The 22,711-nt window shown below is 41.1% G+C and overlaps 1 protein-coding gene across 2 annotated transcripts in view; it reads right to left on the reverse strand.

The window, feature by feature from the left end:
* Nucleotides 1–22,711, reverse strand: part of CC2D2A (coiled-coil and C2 domain containing 2A) — a 136,235-nt gene that overhangs the window by 38,380 nt on the left and 75,144 nt on the right. For both annotated transcript variants that reach the window (XM_011948833.1, XM_011948834.1), the window contains 8 exons: nucleotides 21,688–21,865; nucleotides 13,020–13,176; nucleotides 10,690–10,837; nucleotides 8,780–8,918; nucleotides 6,482–6,685; nucleotides 4,651–4,743; nucleotides 3,264–3,355; nucleotides 524–691 (listed from right to left, as the gene is read on the reverse strand). In XM_011948833.1, coding sequence (XP_011804223.1) covers nucleotides 524–691; nucleotides 3,264–3,355; nucleotides 4,651–4,743; nucleotides 6,482–6,685; nucleotides 8,780–8,918; nucleotides 10,690–10,837; nucleotides 13,020–13,176; nucleotides 21,688–21,865 — 1,179 coding nt within the window. The remainder of the gene's footprint in view (nucleotides 1–523; nucleotides 692–3,263; nucleotides 3,356–4,650; nucleotides 4,744–6,481; nucleotides 6,686–8,779; nucleotides 8,919–10,689; nucleotides 10,838–13,019; nucleotides 13,177–21,687; nucleotides 21,866–22,711) is intronic.

A 22,711-nucleotide genomic window follows, 5' to 3' on the forward strand; every position in this document is an offset into this window, starting at 1 on the left:
CTCCCCAGCTCATACCCACTTCTGTGAGATCTGTTCCTATCTTTGGGGCTGGTGCTTCTGACCCTGTCTCTGGCTGTCGGCGATTAGACCATGGATCAACACCTGACCAAGTTAACGCCTTCAGATTTCTCTGGAGAAAATGACACTTAGTTGGTGGTACTCTGGCTGCACGGGCCACTTCCATCACATGGAGAAAAATGAAGCAAACTCAAGAGTGAGGCAAGTGAGAGGCCATGGGGCCTTAGGAAAACTATCTTATCCCTAGAGTCTACCATGTAGTTCAGCTATACCTCTTGTCCTTGTCCTGAGTTATTCGAGATGTTCCTAATAAATCCCCCCGTAGGCTGAATTGACAGAATCAACTCTATGACTTGCAAACAGTAGGGCCTTGGCTTTGCAATGACCCTCAGCCCCCTGCTGAACAATAACCATGTTAAGAATGAGAGTGAGTGTGCTGTAAAAGAGTGATTGACTTGGCTGGGATACTGCACACTGCATCTCGGGCTGTTGGGAGGGCTCTCACCTCATTGCCGGCTTCCTCACTGGAATATCGTAAGCTCGGACAATGTTCACCAGCAGCTTTATGTCTCCATCAGACAGGTTTTGGGCTGTCACCTTCTTCCGACCTTTTCTCCTTGGCCGCAGTGGTCGCTTTTGTTCTGCCAGCTTGAAAAGGCTTAGGCCCAAAATGCTAATGATTACAGAACAGGATCAGGACTCTAAGAAAAAGAAAGGTCTGCAAAATTGTGAGACAACTTCCTGAACTCTGCCCCACGGTCCTGCACAGGCCCCTGAAAAACTCTTTGTCCTTTGAAGGTGGGTGGAAATAGTCTAGAAATTCTCCCAAATGGGAGAGATCCTACTGCATGGATTGTTAAAACTTACTCTAGCTGCTGCTTATCCGAGGAAAAAAAGCCATGCTCTGGCCCCTATGTTTCCTGCCTAATCTCTACCTTGCTCACCCACCAGTTCCTCAAACATGCCTGTGGTCTCCCACCCTTCACATTTGCTTGGGCCAGTCCTGCAGAGGGAATGCCTCCCTGCATCTTCCTTGTCTGCCTAGTTGGTTGCAGTTTTACCCATCCCTTGGGGCCAGTGTCTTCACCTCTGCCAAAAACTCAGCTACACTGGCTAGAAGGGTTACTCTCTCTTTCAAACCCCTTGATCTCCTATTAGCCTGCTCTCTTCACATGACAGTGGGTGTGTGCAGCTGCTTAGGCAGTTGCTGGGTTATCTCTTTCTCTCTGGAGTTAGAACTGGGTGTGAATCCTGGCTCCACTCTTTGCCCTTGGGCAAATTATTTCACCTCTTTAAGTCTCTGTTTCATCATCTGTAAAATGTGGATAATGATACTTACTTCTTTGTGTTGTTGAAGGGATTGAAGAAGAAAGTGTGTGCAAAGCACCCTGACACTGGTCTAGCATTTAGTAGCTGTCCTAAAATGGTAACTATTGGGTTGAGGCCAGTGATTAAGGTGGAGGAATAGGAGGAGGTATAGGGAGGAGGAAGCGGGTAGGGGAGAAGCAAGAGGCTCCTTCTCTCATGTCTCTACCTTTCACATAGATGATATGCAGAGCTGGCCACAGGCTACAATGCACAAGGTTCTCTGCTTCCTTTCTGAGAATCAGAGCTGGCTAAGTGACCTCTTGACTGGAGCCCCTCTTTTCAAGAGGCACATGCCAGCTGAGGCTGAGGTCGCTGCAGGTCCTGTCTAGGCACTGCTGACAGCTCCTATAAGGAATCCCAAGGAAGTTCCAGGATTCCAGGAGCTATTGTTCCTGTTTGTTCTCCAAGGTTTTGCACAGAATAGCTACCATTTATAAGCACCTCCTATGTATTGAGAAGAGTGCTGGGTGCCTTACATATAACATTTCTAATGTTTACACATATGATATTTATATTTACCCCATTATTTCAGATGAAGAAATTAGAGGCTACGAGAGGTGTTATGATTTGCTGAAGGTTCCTTAGTAGTAGGAGGGAGAGCAGGGTTCAAACTCAGGTCACTGTGACTACACAGCTCATGTTTTTAATCACTCTGCCAGGACACCTACCTAACCCAAACTAGGGGGACTCAGAGACAGAACTTTATTAGAGGTCCTAACATGACAACGCTTCCACTGTCAATGCTTCCTCCCTCCCCTGGAGGTAAGTCCTCCCTGAGACTTTGATGTCTCCATAGCAGTCAGCATGGGAGCACCATGGCAGCCAGGACCATCAAATACAGAAACATCTTAAAGCCAAGAAGGAACTGAAATTAAAAGAAGAAAGAACATACCCTGAGCCTTCAGAACTTAATGCAGAAAGTAAAGCAGAAAAAAAGGAAAAGAAAAAAAAAACAATATGAAAAATCATCATCTATTCTAAGTGTAATTTTCATGACTTTGAAAACATTCAGTGACCGGACTGCGGGCCTGGAATAGAGAAAGAGATTTTGCATGGATTTATGTGGGTGTAGCCTCCTTTCTATATGTGGAAAGGGGCTGCTATGGATAGCACATTTTTTTTTTGTCTCCTTCCCAACTTGATGGTGGAGAGAAAGTACATGCATAGAAAAAACCTTTTTAGGAGACCAAGAGACTTAATCACAGAAAAGGTCATGTGGCCTGCACAAGACCACCAGTATGGGAAATTATCTTTCATCTTTTCTGTATCCACACCCCTAGTTGAAGCCATATGACAGTTATCCAAACTAATGAGTCAATCAAGCAAATACAGTCAATTCCCAATATCTATGTGAATATCAGATCTTCCCTGCTATTCTACACTCTCACCAAGCACATGCACCAGCTCTCTGCCCATCAGCTATGGTGCTGGAACCAGGTTTCCTCGTGTATCCCAGAAGCTTGTGGGCGGGGTTTCAGCCACCTCTACTGCCATGTGACAGGAGAGGAAGGGAATGTCTGGCACTGGGAGACTAGCAAGACAGGAGAAGTACTTGCAGGAGGGAAATGCTGTCAGGTTTGGTTCAATGGGAATGAGAAAATGGCAAAGGCTAATGAAGTTGATTTGGAAGTAGGGGAGGTGAGATGGGCTTTATTGGAATGTGATGGGAGAGGCCCTAGGAAGACTTGTTCTAATAGAAATTCCTCAACTAATGTCATCATCAGGTATTAACCAGGTTTAACCAGGTTTAACACATTATTCCTGGCCCAAATGCATACCATACAATGATTTTTAAAAATCTTATATGACACCTTTCATATAATAGAGTACAAATAATTTTTATAAGAAGTGATAATAATGGCTTTGATTATTTTTACCTGATATTGGGAACTTCTTCTTCTACTATCATATCAGCAAGAAGAAAATACTGTTTTGCAATTAAGAAACGATTTATCACTGATTCTCTAACCTGGGGAAAGAAATCAGCTTATTTAAAATGTTCTTATTATTTAAACTTCATAGTTCACTCTCCACACTCCAAGTTTTTACCCTAATGTCATCTCAGTGTTCCCCCGACCCTCCAGCCCAACTGTTACTTTCCTCTGCAATGCTGGTCTCCTCTTGCTATAAACCCTCTAGCTTTCTGTACTAGACTGTAAGCTCCCTAAAGTCAGGGGTTTTCCTGTTTTGCTTATTGTAATATTGGAGTTCCTGGTAAAGTTCCCAGCATATAAGATGGCAAAATTTTGCTGAATTAATGAATTAACCATTACAAAAAATAGGGCCAGTCTCAAAACACACATACTTAAGAACTTATTCTTAAGTTATTCCCTCATTCAGAATGATTCACTTCCTAATTCCAGAGGACCTCTGGCTGGGCATGGTGGCTCACGCCTGTAATCCCAGCACTTTGAAAGGCCGAGGCGAGTGGATTGCTTGAGCTCAGGAGTTTGAGACTAGCCTGGGGCACATGGTGAAACCCCATCTCTACAAAAAATATAAAAATTAGCCAGGCATGGTGGTGTGCACCTGTAGTCCTGGCTACTCGAGAGGCTGAGGTGGGAGGATGGCTTGAGCCCAGGAGGTGGAGGTTAGAGTGAGCTGAGATCACACTACTGACTGCACTTCAGCTTGGGTGACAGAGCCAGCCAGCCCCCTGTCTCAAATATATAAAAATAAAAATAAATAAATAACCTCTTAAATAGGTTTTTTATATGTCCTTTTTTTTTTTTTATAATACATGAGCCACAAGGTAGACACACTGGATAGGGAAAATGCACTGTAGTCACTGTGGCATTTGTGGCAAGTTAAGGTTATTGAAGGAAGGAAGGAAAGAAGGAAACAAAGAAGGAAAAAGGACAAATGAAAGAATGTTTCAGCTTTAATTTTTAGTTTTCTAGTGCATAACGGCAGTTAGTATATGGTTTAAAAACTTTTGTTTTTTTCTGATTACAAAGGTAATCATTGTAATGCGATGCAACATTCAAATATTAGAAAAAACATGACTTAGAAATTGAATCCCTTGTAATTATGCCCCATTAAAAGATAACCGCTGATAATAAACCAGGACATAACCTAGTGGTTTCATATATTTGAAAGGTGATGATAGTTGTCAATCAATTGTATATTTGTGTTTATGAGGAAATTTATGCCAGCTAAGTGGCTTGCATAAGCTCACACAGATATTTATGAGTAGAGGACTTTCCACCTTAGGATGCTGGCTCTTTTCTCCCTATGAAGACAGTTTTATATTATTTTTCTTACCTGCTGGAGGTACTTGGCTACTATGGCCCTATGGGTGTCTATGTGTTCCTTGGTTTCAATTACACTTCTGTCTCGTAACCGTTTCTCATAGTCCTAAAATTAAAAAGAAGCAATGATTTTAAAGCACTCTCTGGTGGTTTTTTTAAGATCAGGGAATTATTTATCACATATGATTTAAGTTATAAACTGTGGTTCTACAACATGGCACATGTATACATATGTAACAAACCTGCACATTGTGCATATGTACTCTAGAACTTAAAGTATAATAAAAATAAATAAATAAATAAATAAATAAATAAATAAATTGTGGTTCTAAATATTTCTTCCACCTTCTTTCTAACTTTTGGTTCAGAATTGGTCTTTGATGCAGTAACCAGGATTCTGAGACAGGTAGCTGAAATGCCTTACTCGTAGAAGAGAATTCTGTACAGTAGTTACAAGTTAAAATGTTAAGTCAGGAAGAAATAGACACCACAGAGAAGCTCTTCCAAGCAACTTAAGCAAAGCCCCTGCTTAAGTTTTGCCTTTTCTATTTTAAGTAAAGTTTCAGTTAAAATATTACCATAATCATATAACATCTGGCTGTAGCTGAGTCAGGTCATCTGCTTGGAGGAGAGTGTTGCATACATTTGGCTTTATCTGCTTAGGCTTCTCCCCTTTTCTGTCAATAAAATTATGTGTGTGTCCTGGGAACTGTTATGTTCTCCTCCAATCCCACTCTCTGGTCACAGTGGAATGCCTGGTCGTGGTACCTAACTCAGGCTCAGACGACACATCTCTGCTGGCTGAAGATACTAGATGTGAACTTGTATGATGTTGGTGACCATGTGGCTAAGTAGAGAAAACCTGTCTGCAAAGGAGGAGCATGATGCCAATACCGCAAAGAAGCTGAGAGAGGATGGAGAAGGTTCCTGGCAGCAGGCCAGGCACAGATGCGCTCATGCCATTCACACGTTTTTAGATATTTAATGCTATTTTGAGATTTCATCATCCAGTAAACTCCCCTTCGTACCTAAGGTAGTTCAAAATTGGCTTTTATCTCCTGTGATCAAAGTCCAAACTAATACAGAGAAGAACCAAATAACCAACCATATTATTCAAGAATAGTTTTGGCATGAAAAATCTTCATGGTACTAATTCCTGATGGCTCTCCATTTACCTTGTTAGTATTAATAAAAGTGTCTACAGCTCATGAAAAGCAGGAAAAAAGAAAAAAAAAGTGCATGTGTCTGGTTTCACTGGCCTGCCCCACCTACACAGGCCTGTTACCTGCAGTTCCTCAAAGGCTCCTCTGCCCCACGCCGGGAGATGTGATCTGCCCTCCTCTGAGTCTTTGTTCCTCCTGCTGCGCTTGACCAGGATGGATGTCCAGCCCTGTTCCTTTACCTCCTTCCTGCCCCACCCACCCCATGGCTGTTCAGATCCTATCCCTCTAGTTTTCCCTGTAGTGCTTTACCAGTGTGCTGAGTACATGACACTTAGCAAATACTGCATTAAAATGGAATTGAATTCCTAAGGCATTCAAATATTATTAGCCATATTAACCCCTAAGATATTTTTCAACCCTGCAATTCTAATTGTACGCAGTTCAGTTGACTCAGAATCCTGGTTACTGATTAGTTTATATATCATTATATTGAGGCAGAGAGATTATTTAAATGGTGAATTCAAGAAAAAGCATAGAAAGGTTTTGTATAAAAGTGCAATAAAAGAGAAACCGCGATTGCTAGTGACAACATAACAAAAACAAAATACATATACAGTAGTATACCTAATAGCACAGCAGGTACTTTATTATTTTATTAACCCCTCTATGGCAGTTTCTTACCTGGAATACCTTTTCCATAATTTCTCGGTCATAGACTGGAACTTGCTTATAATTTCGGAATTCTGGCACCTCTTGGCTTCTAAGACAAAGAAGCCTAAATCGTTTGGATCTATTTAATTCTTGATCTGAAACAAAGTTAAATTCCTGTTGCAGCTGCTCCAGTCTAAAGAAATCAGGGACATAGGATTCACCACTGGTAGCAACCTATAAAAAACGGAAAATGCAAAACTCCAGATGACAGTCAGATCTCATCCAAAGAAACTTGGCACTCAGTGTCAAGGAACATTTAAAAGTTTTAGATTACAAGATTTGAAAGAAAAAATACTTTAAAATGTAGTAATAATGAGTCACATGCTATTATATTCATTTAGTAGCTGTGAACAATACCACAAATCATTTTTCCAAACAATAAAAATTATGTTTCACTTTTGGTGTTCATGCTTCCCTAGTAGTGTTATTATGCAAATATACAGACTGAAAAAGAAGAGATTTGTGCCAGACTGCAGTGTATTACTAGGTGCCTACTAGAAATAAGATTACTCATATACATATTGTATATAAAATTAAATACATGACTTTTTAATGTCATGCACATATGCAGATAAAGGCCTCAGAGGCAGCTAGTCAGCTTTACTTGGCTCCACAGCCATGCTTTCCTGTCTCTGAAGAGCACCTCACAGCCTTGGTCATTGAGAAAAGTGAGCCAGAGATGGATCCAGGCCAGACAGCCTCCAAGGCCCTTGTGCATTGTTTCAAGATGGCCAGGTCCAACACCTCTGAGAAGCTGAGCAGATGGGGACTGCACCTCACCCAGGTGCTGCCCACCCCTCTGCTTGGTGCTTTGCTGGCTGTAACCTCCTGAGCAGAGGGAAAAGCAGTGCCCCAAGATGTGCTGGGGCCTTGTATGGGAAAAGCAGTTCTGCTGTGAAAATCCTGGTTCATAACAAGAGACCAGTCAAGAAGGCAATCTCTGTTTTGTTCTTTGATGGGAAAACATATAGTTAAAAATAAAATAATGAAAGTGATGTGTCTATTGAAATGTGATTTGAAAACTTTACATGGAATAGACTACATTTTAGGTAATAATGACCCAATCTTCCTAATATTTCTATTAGGCACACTAAGGTGTATCATGTTGAAGGAGAGTTCATAAAAGTCAAAATAAACCAAGGTTTGTTACGGGACTTGGAAAAACTAGAACCAAAATGAAAATGTTCATACTGGCTACAATTATCCTATTGATAAACGCATACTGATAGCCATAAGGATGTGTTGCTAGGGCTACCCTCTGGATTACCTACTTGTTTATTATGGTTTTGTGTGAATAATGAAGTTGCCAATAAAACCAATTGTATTTGATACAAAGAAAAATAAACTGATGTTCCAATTTATTCATAAATTCACTGAAGACAATTTTGAATATTATGGTAGATATGAGCAATTTATCTGGTAAATACTTAAGTGAAACCTAAATGGTAACCTAATTAATCAACAACAAGAAAACAAAACAAATTTTTCTTAAAATGCCCCATCAGTGCTTTAAGTTATGATGAAAAAAGCAAGTGTCCTGAAATCAGATCAACTTATTAGCTGTGTGAACTTGAGCAAATAACGCTGAGTTTCTGAACTCAGCTTCCTCTCTGTAGAAGGGAAAATAAAACCTTTAGGAGTTTTACAGAGGTTAGAGGTAGGAGTGACAACAACAACATTTACTGCTCACAAATTGTGTGCTCAGATAAAGGGGTTTTGTTTGTTTGTTTGTTTTTGAGATGGGAGTCTCTATTGCCCAGACTGGAGTGCAGTGGCAAGATCACAGCTTACTGAAGCCTCAATCTTGTGGACTCAATTGATCCTCCCACCTCAGCCTCCTTAGTAGCTGGGACTATAGGTGTGTGCCACCATGCCAAGCATGTTTTTACATTTTTTGCAGAGATGGGGTTTCGCCATGTTGCTCAGTCTGGTTTCGAACTCTTGGGCTCAAGTGATCCTCCTGCCTTGGCCTCCCAAAGTGCTGGAATTACAGGCATGAGCCACCATCCCTGGCCAACTTAAGTGTTTATATGCAGCTGTTCATTTCCTCATGACCACGCTATGACAGCAGACAGCAGCACAGGGCTTAGAAGCACCAAATGCTTGCCTTGGTCCCGTAGCCAGGCAAGAAGCAGAGCTGGAATTCAAACTTGGCATTCAACCTAGCACCCATGTTCTTAAACAGTATTGCATAGGAGAAGATAGCATAAAGGAAAATTGTGTAAAAGGCCAAGTCAAAAAATGGCATGTGTTCCTCCTGCTACATACCGAGATTAGCTGCATCAAAGGGGCATTGTTGGGGTCATTTGGGTCGAGCTTGGACTCTGCTGCCCACTTGGCCAACTTTTTCATGTCCATCAGTCCTGATGTGCCAATAGATGAGATGGCATCTGCTCTCTTCAAAGCACTGAAAAGAACAGTTGATTCCATGAAACTGACTTGATCACAAAACAGTTTGCATCAGGACCTCAAATTCTAGAGATAGCATCACTTAGGGAAACTATTATCCTCCATGAGAGAAAATGTTATCATAAGGAAGAATTTTGTCATTTTTCTTTACTTGATGATGGCTATTAAACATATGATAAGGACAATAAATAAATAGGAATGGAAGGAGTGCAACTATGACTAATTCCTACACTCTGTCCAGTGCATAAAAGTGCCCCTCAGTCCCTGGATTCTGGCCAGTAAAGAGGAGCCTCTGTATCTGGTGCTGGAAGCCCACAAACTCTCACATCCCAGGCCACTGAGGCCCGCTATAGCTGAGACAAACCAAAAGAAAAAGAAACAAAACCAACTCTTTTTTTTGAGACAGTCTTGCTCTGTCGGCTAGGCTAGAGTGCAGTGGTGCAATTTCAGCTCACTGCAACCTCCACTTCCTAGGTTCAAGTGATTCTCATGCCTCAGTCACCCAAGTAGCTGGGATTGCAGGCATGCGCGACCATGCCCAGCTAGTTTTTTTGTTGTTGTTGTTTCAGTAGAGATGGGGTTTTGCCATGTTGGCCAAGCTGGTCTCAGACTCTTGACCTCAAGTGATCTGCCTGCCTCGGCCTCCCAAAGTACTGGGATTATAGGCGTGAGCCACCATGCCCAGCCTAAAACCAACTGTTAAACAACCAACTTAAGCACCAGCTTTGGACACACGGAAATCAAAGGAAGCCACTGTCAGCAAGGTTGAGCTGGGGCTTTATTAACAGTCCTGCATATCTTGTTAATCACATTGTGTTTTACCTTCTATCCTGAGGAGTTGAAAGCTTTACTCCCCAGGAGATTTTTCTAACACTAAACACAAGTGAAATGAATGCAGACTTCTTACATTCAAAGGCATAGTCAAGCCTCCACTGGAAGTGGCTTCTGACTTAGCACAGAGCAGCATCTCCTTGTGGTTTTTATCCCATGAACATGGGTGGTCATTATGGGGATGCAGAGGGCATCAGGGGAACTAAACGAGCCCCATTCTGTTTTTCCACAAGTTGAACATCACAGCCTGTGACTTGGAAAGTGTCTTCTTGATGATTACAATGAATCCTTTTATTTTAGAGGTGAAGCAACTGAGGCCTGGAATGGTGAAATGATTGACTGTAGACACATGTACTGTGGAATGACAGAGAGAGGCTCTGACAGAGGAAGACCCAGGCCACAGGCTAATACAATCCAGGCTTCAGGGACAAGTATCAAACACAGGGAAGGGCTGGCCTAGGTTGAGGCCCAGAGTGCCTGTCTTCTGTTCTGAGTAGACACTCAAGGATCTAGCAATCAAGGGAGGAGACTGGAGAATGGGTACTTTCATGTAAATAGCAGTTCCTACACCAATTGTCATTAGCAACACACCTTTACTAAGGGCCAAATATATACAGTTCTGTGATGCTGTGCACCTCCCCCATCTGTAAAATAGGGGAAAGAGTACCTCCTAGAGTTACTGTGAAGATTAAGTTCTTTTCACTGTATCTAATACTGATAAACATTTAATATTTGTTAGGTTATTAATATTTTTATTTTTTTGGACTAGAGGTTGTTATAAATTTTTTTTTGTTTTTACCTTAAGAATAAAAAACTCTTAAAAATACTGGCACCTGACAATAAAGGAAAGAATATGATATTGCAAGTTTTCTTTCCCCTTCATTATCTTTAATGCTGATACTGACATTGCTCATCAATTTACTCTCACCATGTATTACCTCCGAAATCCGATGTTCTGCTGTGACAGTGGAGGAATTAAAGGTATCCCGTTTTCTCCGATGGCCCATGCCACACTATGAGACACTTTCCCTGAGGTCATCAGAATCAGCTGGTTACTGCCATCAGCTTCAAATGAGAAGGGCACTCCTAGGGAAACACCAGATTAAACAGGATGCTGTTTAGAAAGAGGAACTGAGCCTAGTCCTGGCAAGAAAGCAGATAGTAGACAAATGGAACATGGAGTGGGTGGGGGTGATGAAGATGGAGCACGTGATTCAAGCTGGTGTCACTGAATTTCTTCAGGTGATGATACTGACAGCTGCTCAGCTCTGTCTCTGATGGCAGAGAGTAGACGTTTTCATGACGCACTCTCGAGTGGGTCCACCTGCTTCACAGCTTTGTGACCTTGGACAAGTTAGTTAACTTCTCTGAGCCTTAGTTTTCAATGTATAAATCAGGGATACTAAATAGCACCTTCTTTGCAGAGTTATTTCAAAGACATTTATTTACTTAGTCATTCAAAATACTTATTTGAGCTTCTACTTCATGCCAGGCACTATTGCAGGCACTGAAGATAGCAGTAAAGAACCAAAACTGATAAAAGTCCCTGTTCTAAAAACTGAGAAAGAAAAGAACCTCTGTTCTCATGGAGTGTATATATGAGTCAGGGAGAGAAGCAATACTAAGAGAAATGCTTAGTATGTTAGAGACTGTATGTAAGTATGTTAGTATACTAAGAGAAATACTTAGTATGTTAGAGACTAGTATGCAAGTGCTAAGGAGAAACAAATTAGGGAAGGTATATAGAAAATTTGTGCTTTGGAGAGTGGAGAGGGGATAAACTTTTAGATGGGGTGGCCAAGAAAGCCTCAATGAAGGTGACTTTTGAATAAATGGCTGAAGAAGATGAGGAAATAGAGGTAGAGATGTGTTATTTTGGGAAAGAGCATTACTGGCAGAAGGAACAAGTGCAAGCACCCTAAGATAGAAGTGAGGAACAGGAGTTAAATAAGTTAGTATTTGCAAAGCACTTACACAATGCCTGGCAAATAGTGATTGCACAACACATGTTAATTATTACTAAGCTATTGTAGCTACAGTAAAGTCTCATTGATTTGGCCTCTAACAATTGGAATTTAATGGTACAAACACTCTGGGCAGTTATTTAATCAACTAAAGGAGAAGATTTTCAAGCACTAAATGAAGTAACTCTAAATCTTTCCTTCATATTGAACATTCTATCTTGATCTTCAAAATAACCTTATAAGACATTAAAGGAGTTATTAATAGATCCATTTTATAAATGAGGAAAATGATATGCAAAGAGGTTACATGACTACCAGAGTCTCACAGCTTGCCAATATCAGAGCTGGAACTAAAACCTGAGTCTCTAGACCTGAGGATTGGATTTGGCCTCAAATAAATAATGCAAATAAAGTTCTAGATATAAGTCACAGTAAAAAAAATCAACAGATACATGAGGAAGCAAGCCACCATAAACAAGTGTCAACAAAATCAGACCAGTAAGTAGATAGGTATTGGAATGATCAGATATCTAATATTTAAGAATATTTTAAATATATTTGAATAAATGAATGAATGAATGTATAAAAAGAAATGATTGAGAGTCTGAGGAAAGGAAAAAAAGCTGTCAGAACTGATAACACTGATTGGGAAATAACTAAACATAATTTCCAGAGTTGAAATACACAGTAATTGGAAGGAGAAACAGAAAGGATTAGTTCCAATAATAAGAGACAGCCAAAAAATGAATTCACGGCTTGCAGGACAAATTTAAAGAAATTACATAGATTGTAGCAGTGAAAGAAAAAGACATCAAATGTAATAAAGAAAGGTTAAGAAATATGGAGGAAGGAGTGAGAAGATCCATCATATATCCAATCGGAATTATAGAAGGAGATGAGAGAATATTAATAAAAATCTCCCTATTATAATTATTTATTTCAAACTTTTTGAGCTTATGAACAACACTGTGATGTACATTTTTATGCGCAAATCTTTGTCCTCATTTCAAATTATTTTCTTAGGAAAGATTCCTAGAAATAAAAGTAAGGCACCAAAGGTCATTTTCAAGGTTCTTAACTCGCACTGCCAAACTACTTAGTAGTTGCATAGTTATATGCACTTACATTGTCACCAACAGTATATAAAAAGTAACTTGGCCAAAAGTTGCATAGCATTATTGTTTGAATTTGAATTTTTGATATCCATTTTACAATTCTCTGGTTGTCTGGGAAGTGAAATAGATATATACACATTCAAATCTGACAATGAAACAGTGACCATTGAAGATACTAGCTTTCCATACCACTTCCAACTCCCTCGTGGTCCAGTGTCACATGCTGATTACTGCTAAACTCCACTTCTTCAATAGGAGCCCTTCCAGTGACAACAGTAGTCTCAGGAATAGGCAGAAACACTTCAGCTAGCAAGGTGGGACTACTGTGTCCAATAGTTTCATAGACCTGAAAACCAGAGAAGAGAAATAGCCAATAAAAACAGCAAAAGTGTGAGCTCACATTCAGATCATCAGTCCATGTTGTTAGTATTTGTGCTGGTCACTGTTCCAGCCCAAAGGACTTATCTCAGTGTGGAAAGTTGGGTTGTGTTACTATGGTTTCCATGGAGACGAGCTTACACCTGTTTGTGGTCAAGTTGTTGACACCTGGCTTTCTTGTCTGAACTAATCTTCTGGGTAGGGAGGTTAATCAAAGCAGCAGGCAAGGATAGTTGTTTTTATTCCGAACCAATATACAGCTTACTAGGAGAATGGGCCTCCTCCTTTTCCAGGTTCAGGTTGTACTCAGACAATAATGCCATCAGGAGGAATGGGTGGGACAGTAAGGACATGCCCCCAGATGGCTCATTATCTGTAGCAATCTCCAAGTCAGTCAGAGAAGCTCTATATGCAGAAGTACTCAAGAGTGTTACATTTTTAGTAAATCTATCAGGTTCTTCTCTTTCAGGCCTCATTTTATTTGTTAGCTGCTGAAACTCCAGATTTTTCTCAGACCTTCTCCTAGATGGAGCCAATTAGACCACCAGCAGCTCTGCTACGGATCACTGTGGTGTGTCTCATTATGATGCTATCACCATGAGGAGAAGGGCCCCCCTGCAGGGCAACCACGGTTTAAGAATACACAATCCAGCCTCAGTTGAACTCTTGGCGCCATTCGATCCCCTGTATTCTTGGTACCTCACTTTTGTGACAATATGACTTAATATTCCACAGTTCTCCTGGCTTCTTTCCTGTGTTTTATTCTTTCTCTACATGAGGTCTCTGTGACTGGTTTACATTTTTTGAAAAATGCTGATTTTGCTACTTTTATTTCTAGTAATTAATCTTTATATTTTTCTTCTTATGTAATAGTCCCCCACTAGTCAATATTTTCCACTTACCAATTGAATGCACAAAGATGACACCATGGATCCTTTCCGCCCACCCTCCCTTACAGGGCATATGATCTGAACTTTTTTTTTTGAGATGGGAGTCTCACTCTATCACCTAGGCTGGAGTGCAGTGCCGCGATCTTGGCTCACTGCAACCTCTGCTTCCTGGGTTCGAGCGGTTCTCCTGCCCCAGTCCCGCTAGTAGCTGGGATTACAGGCACCCACCAGCACGCCTGGCTAATGTTTGTATTTTTAGTAGAGACAGGGTTTCACCATGTTGGCCAGGCTGGTCTCACACTCCTGACCTCAGGTGATCTGCCCTCCTTGGCTTCCCCATGTGCTGGGATTACAGGCATGAACCACTGCACCCAGCCTGATCTGAATTCTTGTCCAGGAGTGAGGATGAAGTGGTGCCTGGCTACTATCCCGGCCTTGCTTCCCCAGTATCCATCCGCTCACCTTTGCAAGATGACTGGCTGAGCATGGAGGGTCACTGGGTCAAAGACAAAGGCAGGTACTAAATTCAGGACCCCAGACTTCATTTTGCTGTGAGCTATTCTAACAGGCAGGAGTTCAGCAGGAAGCCCGTAAGTGGCACACTTAAAACACACTCCAAATTCATCTTTATCAGTTAAAGAGGTGATATTTTGATCTATACTAAAAAATCTTTTATGGAAAATTTCAAACATATATAATGCAAGAATAATAATATACCACAGACCTGTCACCCCGTGCTTCAGTGATCACTATGTTATGACCATCTTATTTCATCTATACTCTCAACCATTCCCCTCCTCTCCAGCATCTTGAATCTAGACATCATTTTATCTGTAAATATTTCAGTATGTATCTATAATAGATAATATTTTTAAAAAGCATAATTACAATACTGTTTTTGTAATAATTCCTTAATAACCTCAACTATTAGTAAGTTTCAAATTTCCTTGTGAGCCTCAAAAAATTCTGTAACATTTTGTTTGAATCAGAATCAAAATGCATTCCATATGTTGTAATTGACTGATATGTTCCTCAAGCCTCTATTAATTTATAAATGACCCCTCCTCTTTTAAAAAGTTTTCTCTATATTTTTATTGGTTCACAAGTCTGATGTGACAAGGAGTGTCATTTGTTGCTTGACCCAACACTCCTTAAGAGGCTATAATTCTATAATCTTAAAGAACTATAAGCTTAAAGAACATGTAGTAGTTATCATTTATTGCAGTGGAGACCTTGGTTTGACCTCTTAAATTACAAACTTATTGGCATGAAGTCTTGTCCCAAGAAAATGATGTGTTTTATTTAATTTTGTTTGAAATGAAAGAAACCACATTTTAAAAAAAAATTTTTTGCCAGAATTAATTGGGACAAAAATTCATTGAGACTTCCTTTTGTAGGAAGCACAGGGACTTAAGGGGCTTTCAGTGTGGTACCCTGTTTAATCTTCACCATAATCCTATGAAAGGCTATGAAAGGTGGCTTTTATTCCTCATGGATGTTCCCTGGGCTGGTCACCATGCCTAGTGATGACCAATAAAACATAAGTGATCACATAAAGGGTGTTTCTGAGGACATCAGTAGAAGGCGGCTTATTCCAAGTCTCTGGAGCCACATTCCTAGCTGGTGTCTAGAGAGGAACTGAATGGGGGCTCTTGGTGCCAAGTCTGTAGGCAGAGGCAATCATGGACTCTAGGGGAATGGAGGGTTTGCTAGTTGGTGTTACTGTCTTAAGAGATAATTATCAGATTTTTTTAATGAGAAAAAAATGGATTCCATCTGACAAAGCCAAAAAAAATCCAGAATTTCCCCAATCTTTATTTCCTACTCTCTTAAGATAGCAGAAGGTATTTTATTTATTTTTATTTTATATTTTTTTTGGAGATGGAATTTCACTCTTGTTACCTAGGCTGGAGTGCAATGGAGCGATCTCGGCTCACAGCAACCTCTGTCTCCCGGGTTCAAGTGATTCTCCTGTCTCAGCCTCCCGAGTAGCTGGGATTACAGGCATGCACCACCATACCTGGCTAATTTTCTATTTTTAATAGAGACGGGATTTCTCCATGTTGGCCAGGGTGGTCTCGAACTCCCAACCTCAGGTGATCCACCCACCACACCCTCCCAAAGTGCTGGGATTACAGGCGTGAGCCACCGCACCTGGCCCAGATGTTCTTTTAAATGCTAGGAAGAAATGCTATTTTTAAAAATTAGGAAATGGGAACTTTGGGCTTTAAGTAGGCATTTATAAGTAGATCTCTCTATAATTTAGTTTCATTTTTGTTTTCTCTCAGTACTGAGGGTTCTCAGTCTCAGCATTATTGACATTCTGGGCCAGGTAATTCTTTGTTTTGGTGAGTTATATGCTGTAGGATGCTTAGCTGCACCCTGGCCTCTCACTCATATGTGGGAGCTTAAAAAGCTGATCTTATGTAGGAAAAGAGTAGAATGATGGTTATCAAAGGCTGAGAAGGGAGGAGGGCGAGGAGGAGGATGAAGAGAGGTTCGTTAATGGTATAGAAATACAGTTAGAAGGAATAAGTTCTAGTGTTTGACAGCACAGTAGGGTTACTATAGTTAACAATAATTTACTGTATGTTTCAAAATAGCTAGAAGAGAAGATTTAAAATGTTTGCAACACAAATGATAAATGTTTGAGGTCATAGATATTCTAAATACCCTGATTTGATCATTATACATTCTATGCATGTATCAAAATATAACATGTACCCCATACATATATACAATTATTATGTATCAATAAAAAAGTTTTTAAAAATCACAGAATATTGTAAAGGAACAAAAGAAAAGTAATCACATGTTTTGTTTTTTTCCATCTAAAATGATAGCATGGAACCAGCATGTTTTGTCCCTGTGGACATTTCTATACCTGTTGTTTTGTCAGAGAAATAAAGCAAGGAATATTTTTTTTTTTTAATGGGAATTCTCCCATTTAGTACCCGTGGTTTTCTTCAGGATAACACGAGATAACATGTAAATATTGTGGTCATGCAGTGGACACTTAGTAAACATTATTTCCTAGAGATTTCCCAGTTTCACAGGCCCTGTCTCATTCAAGCCCTCATCGTCTTACCTTTAGATGACCACACCTGTCTTCTTGCCTCATGTAACCTGTCCTCCCTGCAGCCGCCACCTGGCTTCCTACAGGCCCTCAACCACCTGACCTTTCCAACTGCACACAGCAGGGCTTTCTGGGATCAGCAATCTGACTTGCTATCATCCAGTTTAAAGCATGGCAAGTAAGATGTATGTGAAAACATCTTTTTTGGACTTGGGTCCATAAACAACCAACAGCAACCACAAAAGTGAGGTAGGCAAGGGTAAACAAGGACAGTTCTCCAAATATGACTGGTATTCCCCCTCCGATAGAGGAGTTATTCCTCAGATCAGCCAGAGAAATTAGGAAAGGCCCTGAGAAGAGAAAGTCGAGCCATCACCAAGTAGGTTAAAAGGAGAATTTCCCTATCTCAATTCACATGCCAGGAATATAAATGCTTAACAGGATTGACTAATAAGGAAATATGATAATGTTAAAAATGTAGCAATATTACACCACTGTTGCTAGTTGTTTTGGTGTTGAGAAGATGAATGTAGGATAAAGTTACATATGTGAATGCCACAAAAATGAAGGCAAAGCTTTTTAAATTTCTAAGCCAAATTTCATTTATAAAACCCTACACATTTATTTTGGAAAGGCCTCCAAAGCCAAGATTTTCAAGGCCTTTCTGGAAGGACTGTGGCCTGGCTCCAACTTCCCTGTCCCATGAAGTCCAATCTCATCCTTCTCTTGGGGCCAACGGTTTTTTTGAGACAGGGTCTCACCCTGGCTCCCAGGCTAGAGTGCAGTGCGTGATCATGGCTTACTGCAGCCTCAAACTCCCAGGCTTAAGCAATCCTCTTGCCTCAGCCTCCTAAGTAGCTGGGACTAGAGGTATGCACCATCATACCCAGCTAATTTTTAAAAATTTTTGTAGAGATGGGGTCTCACTGTGTTGCAAAGGCTGGTCTCAAACTTTGGGTCTTTTAGTTTAAAGTAAGACTTTTAGTTTAAAGTAAGACTTACTGGACACAAAACATTGTCTAAGCTAAGAATAAAACTTGACTGAGAAAGTAAAGAAAAGAAAGTAAAGAAACGCAAACTCCAGAAGCACACTTGCTGCTCCTCTGTCACCTGCCCTGAATAGAGGAGGAGCTGCAGGGGCCCACAGGAGTCCCTCCCTTTCTACAGGCATCAGTAGTGAAGATGTCAGTATTCAGAGTTCTGCCTCCTAGTTTGACATCCATCATCAACTCATCCTCCCTGTTGCTCCCCTACAAAGGAAAAGATGATATCAGGAAGACCAAGATTAACATGAGAAGACCAGATAGAGAGCTAGAAGGGAGAGCAGAAGACAATAATGAGGCAGGCAGGAAGGAGAGGAAGTGGGCTAGGAGACACCCACTGGCAGAGTCAGAAAGAAGGGAGAGAAGGCAAGAAGGCCTCCCCTCCTGCAGGTGCCCAGCCATGCCTCCACTGATGGACGAGAGCTCAGACTACCTAGGCAGCCTGTGAAACACACTCCCACTATGGGCACTTCTGAATGTTCTGAATTACTTTAGAGGGAGAGACTATCTTCTGTCTCGCACAGCACAACAGTATTTTTTTTCACATGTATTCTAAAATGTAAATAAAGTCTCCAATACTATCTCCTACTTATTGCCTTGAATATTAGCTTGCTGTGGATGGTATAGTCAAAATAATTTTCGAAAAATCAATGTGACAATACTATGAAATAAATTTTTAAACCAAAAAGCAAAGTTATCCAGAATATTATCCAGAATATATGCATAGGCAATACGCGACCAAGTGTTCCAGGCCATCAGCCTCAGCAGAAGCTCCAGAGGAGATGGAATAGAGTCCACGTGGACCCCACAGGGAGGGCAGGGACCTCACAGGGGCTCTGTCCAGCGACCACGTATCTGAAGGCTACCCCAGCTCTCCAGTACAGAGTTGGGCAACTCTCTACTTTTACATTCAGACAAAATCACCTCATTTCATTCTCTGTGTTCATTCAGGGTTATACATCAAGGAAGAAGTGAACATTAATAGAAATTACTTTCCCCCGTTTGATATTCAGAAAGGGAATTTCCAGGCTTAAGAAAATCTCAGGTTTTCACCAAACCTCCAACTCCAATCCCCTTTCTAAAACCATTTTATACTTGCTTTCTCCTCTCACCCATATTATGTTTAAGTTAGCAGTCAAAAATTTTGTTTTTTTTCAAGTTTTAGAATACACAGACATTAAAAAAAAATTAGATGGCATTTTAAAGAGTTACATGAGTGATAAGACTAAACCAAATTCTAAAGTTCTAAAATTTCAAGAAAAAAATTTCAGCTGTGCAGATATCAATCCTGTTATCAATACAGCAAAGGAATTTTGCTTGAGTCTTGATGCTTGGTGCTTTGTAAATGAGGACCACCCTGCCCTCACCCACCCCCAGATCACAGATTAAAAGGTACAGGACAAAACTGCCACAGGCTCTGGAGAAATTCTAAGCCAAGGCGGTTGACCTTGGGTGTCCAGTGCCAGCCCTTTCAGGTTCTGTCTCCCATTTCTTGGCACCACCTCCTCTTTCCATGCAGTTCTGTGCTTCCTTCCCACTGTCAAAAGAACACATCCCAGCTGTTGCCAATGTCCTCTACAGATCGTAGCAGGTTTTTAACTACTGAGGTCTAGGCAGGGCTTGATATTCAAAATACTGAACTATACACAGTATTGAACCCACCTCCTGGGTTTATTAGAATAGCGGCCCACCACAGCTTGGGAACAGGACCCTGGAGGCACTGGCCTTGGTCAGCCACCCCCTTTAATTGGTCAACTGTGGGAAGGTCCAGGGATCTTTGAAGTGGGGCTTATGTGGCCAGGATGGCATCTGGGAAGGTCAGGGCAGCAATTTCTCAGTCAGTACAGAAGTATGTAAATATTTTATTAATTATACAGCTGTGATGGTACCTGCAGACTTTGTCAGTTATACTCACTAGGAATAGGTAGTGGCTGCCTGAAGTACTGTATTGAGAAGAGTTGTAAAATTATATTCAGGCTCAGTGGGAAAACACAACAAAAATAGCACCATCAATTATTGCTTTCTGGCAAGGGTGGTGGAGGGGAGTGAGACATTTCTGCCTGAGTGAAGGATGAGGATCTGTGATTTCTGCCTGGGTGGTGGTGGGGAAACAAGGGCATGCATGCCACAAAGTTGCAATCCTTGTTAACAAGCCTGTTAGGATTATAAGAGAGACCCGTTAGCATTGTGGGAGAAGAGTCACCAAAAGAACAAGCAAGACTGAAGACACTATAATGGGTTAAATAGCATCCTCCACATATTGATGTCCACCCAGAAACTCAGAATGTGAACCTAATTTGGAAATGGGGTCTTTGCAGATGTCATTAGTTAAGGATGAAGATAAGATCATATTAGATTAGAGTGGGCCCTAAATCCAACAGGAGTGTTCTTATGAGCGACAAAAGAGGACCCACAGAGAGAGACACAGAGAAGGCTATGTGAAGATGGAAGCAGAGATTGGAGTTATGCTAACACAAACCAAGGAACTCTAAGTGCCAGGAGGAGCTGGAAGAAGCAGGGAAAGATACTCCTCTAGAGCTTTTGGAGGGAGTATGGCCCTACTGACACCTCGATTTCAGACTTTAGGCCTCCAGAACTGTGAACAAACACATTTCTGTTGTTTTGAAGCCACTAAGTTAGTGGTTCCTTGTTATAGTTTAGTTTCCCCAGGAAACTAAAATAGACTCAAATATATATGTTGCTAATGGTGGGATTTAGGCTAGTGGGAAGATTTATTACTTTGTGGGGGGGAATCCTAGCACTTGTATCTTTCTGACATTATAACCTCCCATGATTGTGGCGTAATTGATTTCTCTGTTATATGACGCTAGAGTCCCTGTAGAGGATGATATTGAAATATGTCTTCAGTGAATGAGCTGGAGATCTCCCTGTGCCCCACCCCCTTCAGCACCCCTCTCCCATCGCAAGGCAGACACTCCAGAGCACTGTGGCCAGAGTTATTCTGCCAGCATTTTCAGTAGGTGAGTTGGGGAACAGATCTCTTTCTTCTAAGACTTTAAGAACAGATGTGCCAAGGAAGAGGCTTGAGACTCTATCAAGACGTATGTATAACCAATGGATGATTTAAAATCATCTCACACCTGTAATGAACAAAAAATTATTGGGACAGTAACTATAATAATATTAATTATTATTACTATTGTTTTGAGACAGAGTCACACTCTGTCGCCCAGGCTGGAGTGCAGTGGCGTGATCTCAGCTCAATACAACCTCCACCTCCTGGGTTCAAGAGATTCTCCTGCTTCAGCCTCCCGAGTAGCTGGGATTACAGGCGCCCGCTGCCACACTTGGCTAATTTTTTTTTTGTATTTACAGTACAGATGTGGTTTTTGCCATGTTGGCCAGGCTGGTCTCGAACTCCTGGCCTCAAGTGATATGCCCACCTTGGCTTTCCAAAGTACAGGCATGAGCCACAGTGCCTGGCCAGTGACTATAATTAAAATGTGTACCTGAAGTGTTAAACTCTCCGGCCAGTTGACTATTTGCAAATTGAAAATCTGCCCAAAGTGAACTCGGAAGTCTGCTCCTAGTGGCCGACTGACTGTCCTGGACACCTCCTTGTTGTTGAAGAGCACTTTTAAGTACACTGAGCGCTTCTTTACATCCTCCCTTCTCGAGACCTCCGCTCTGCAAAAGGAGATCATTCACAGTTGGAGTTAGTAATCATTTACTAAGATCACCAAAATATATGATAAATAAGAACTGAACAGAACAAGGCACACGGCAGGCAACTCTCCCAGTCATGTCAGCCCTCATTTAACCAGAGGAGTCACAGGTTTTGCAAAGTAACATGGAATTTATGGAGAAGCCATTAACAGACACTGAAAACGGCACAGAGGATTTAAGAACTAGAGTCCATTCATCGTTGTACTACAGTCTCCTCAGGTTTTTGAAGCAAGCTTTACATTTGTGTCCCAAAGTTTTAAGTTCACATATTCCTTGTTAACTGGAATAAATTCAAGACATAGGGGATAATAACGATTTATATTTGGGTGAGAAGTTTTATTCTAAAAATACAGCAGCATATTGTAGCAGTTAGATCAAGTTCACTTTTCCAAGATACCAAGTTTTTCTCAGCATTTTCAGACAGTAAGTGAATGTTCAATGGATGCAGAGTATTAATAAATGTTCCTTATTTTTAAAGATAATCTGACTCAGAAAGTAAAAAAAAAAAAAAACAACCTGCTGGCACAGTGGCTCACACCTGTAATCCCAGCACTTTGGGAGGCCATGGCAGGCGGACCACAGGGTCAGGAGATAGAGACCATCCTGGCTAACATGGTGAAACCCTGTCTCTACTAAAAATACAAAAAATTAGCCAGGTGTGGTGGCGGGCGCTTGTAGTCCCAGCTACTTGGGAGGCTGAGGCAGGAGGATGGCGTGAACATGGGACGCGGAGCTTGCAGTGAGCTGAGGTCATGCTACTACACTCCAGCCTGGATGACAGAGCAAGACTCTGTCTCAAAAAAAAAA

The sequence above is a fragment of the Colobus angolensis genome, unplaced genomic scaffold (genome assembly GCF_000951035.1).
Source record: "Colobus angolensis palliatus isolate OR3802 unplaced genomic scaffold, Cang.pa_1.0 Scaffold284, whole genome shotgun sequence".
In the NCBI taxonomy this organism is placed as follows: domain Eukaryota; kingdom Metazoa; phylum Chordata; class Mammalia; order Primates; family Cercopithecidae; genus Colobus; species Colobus angolensis.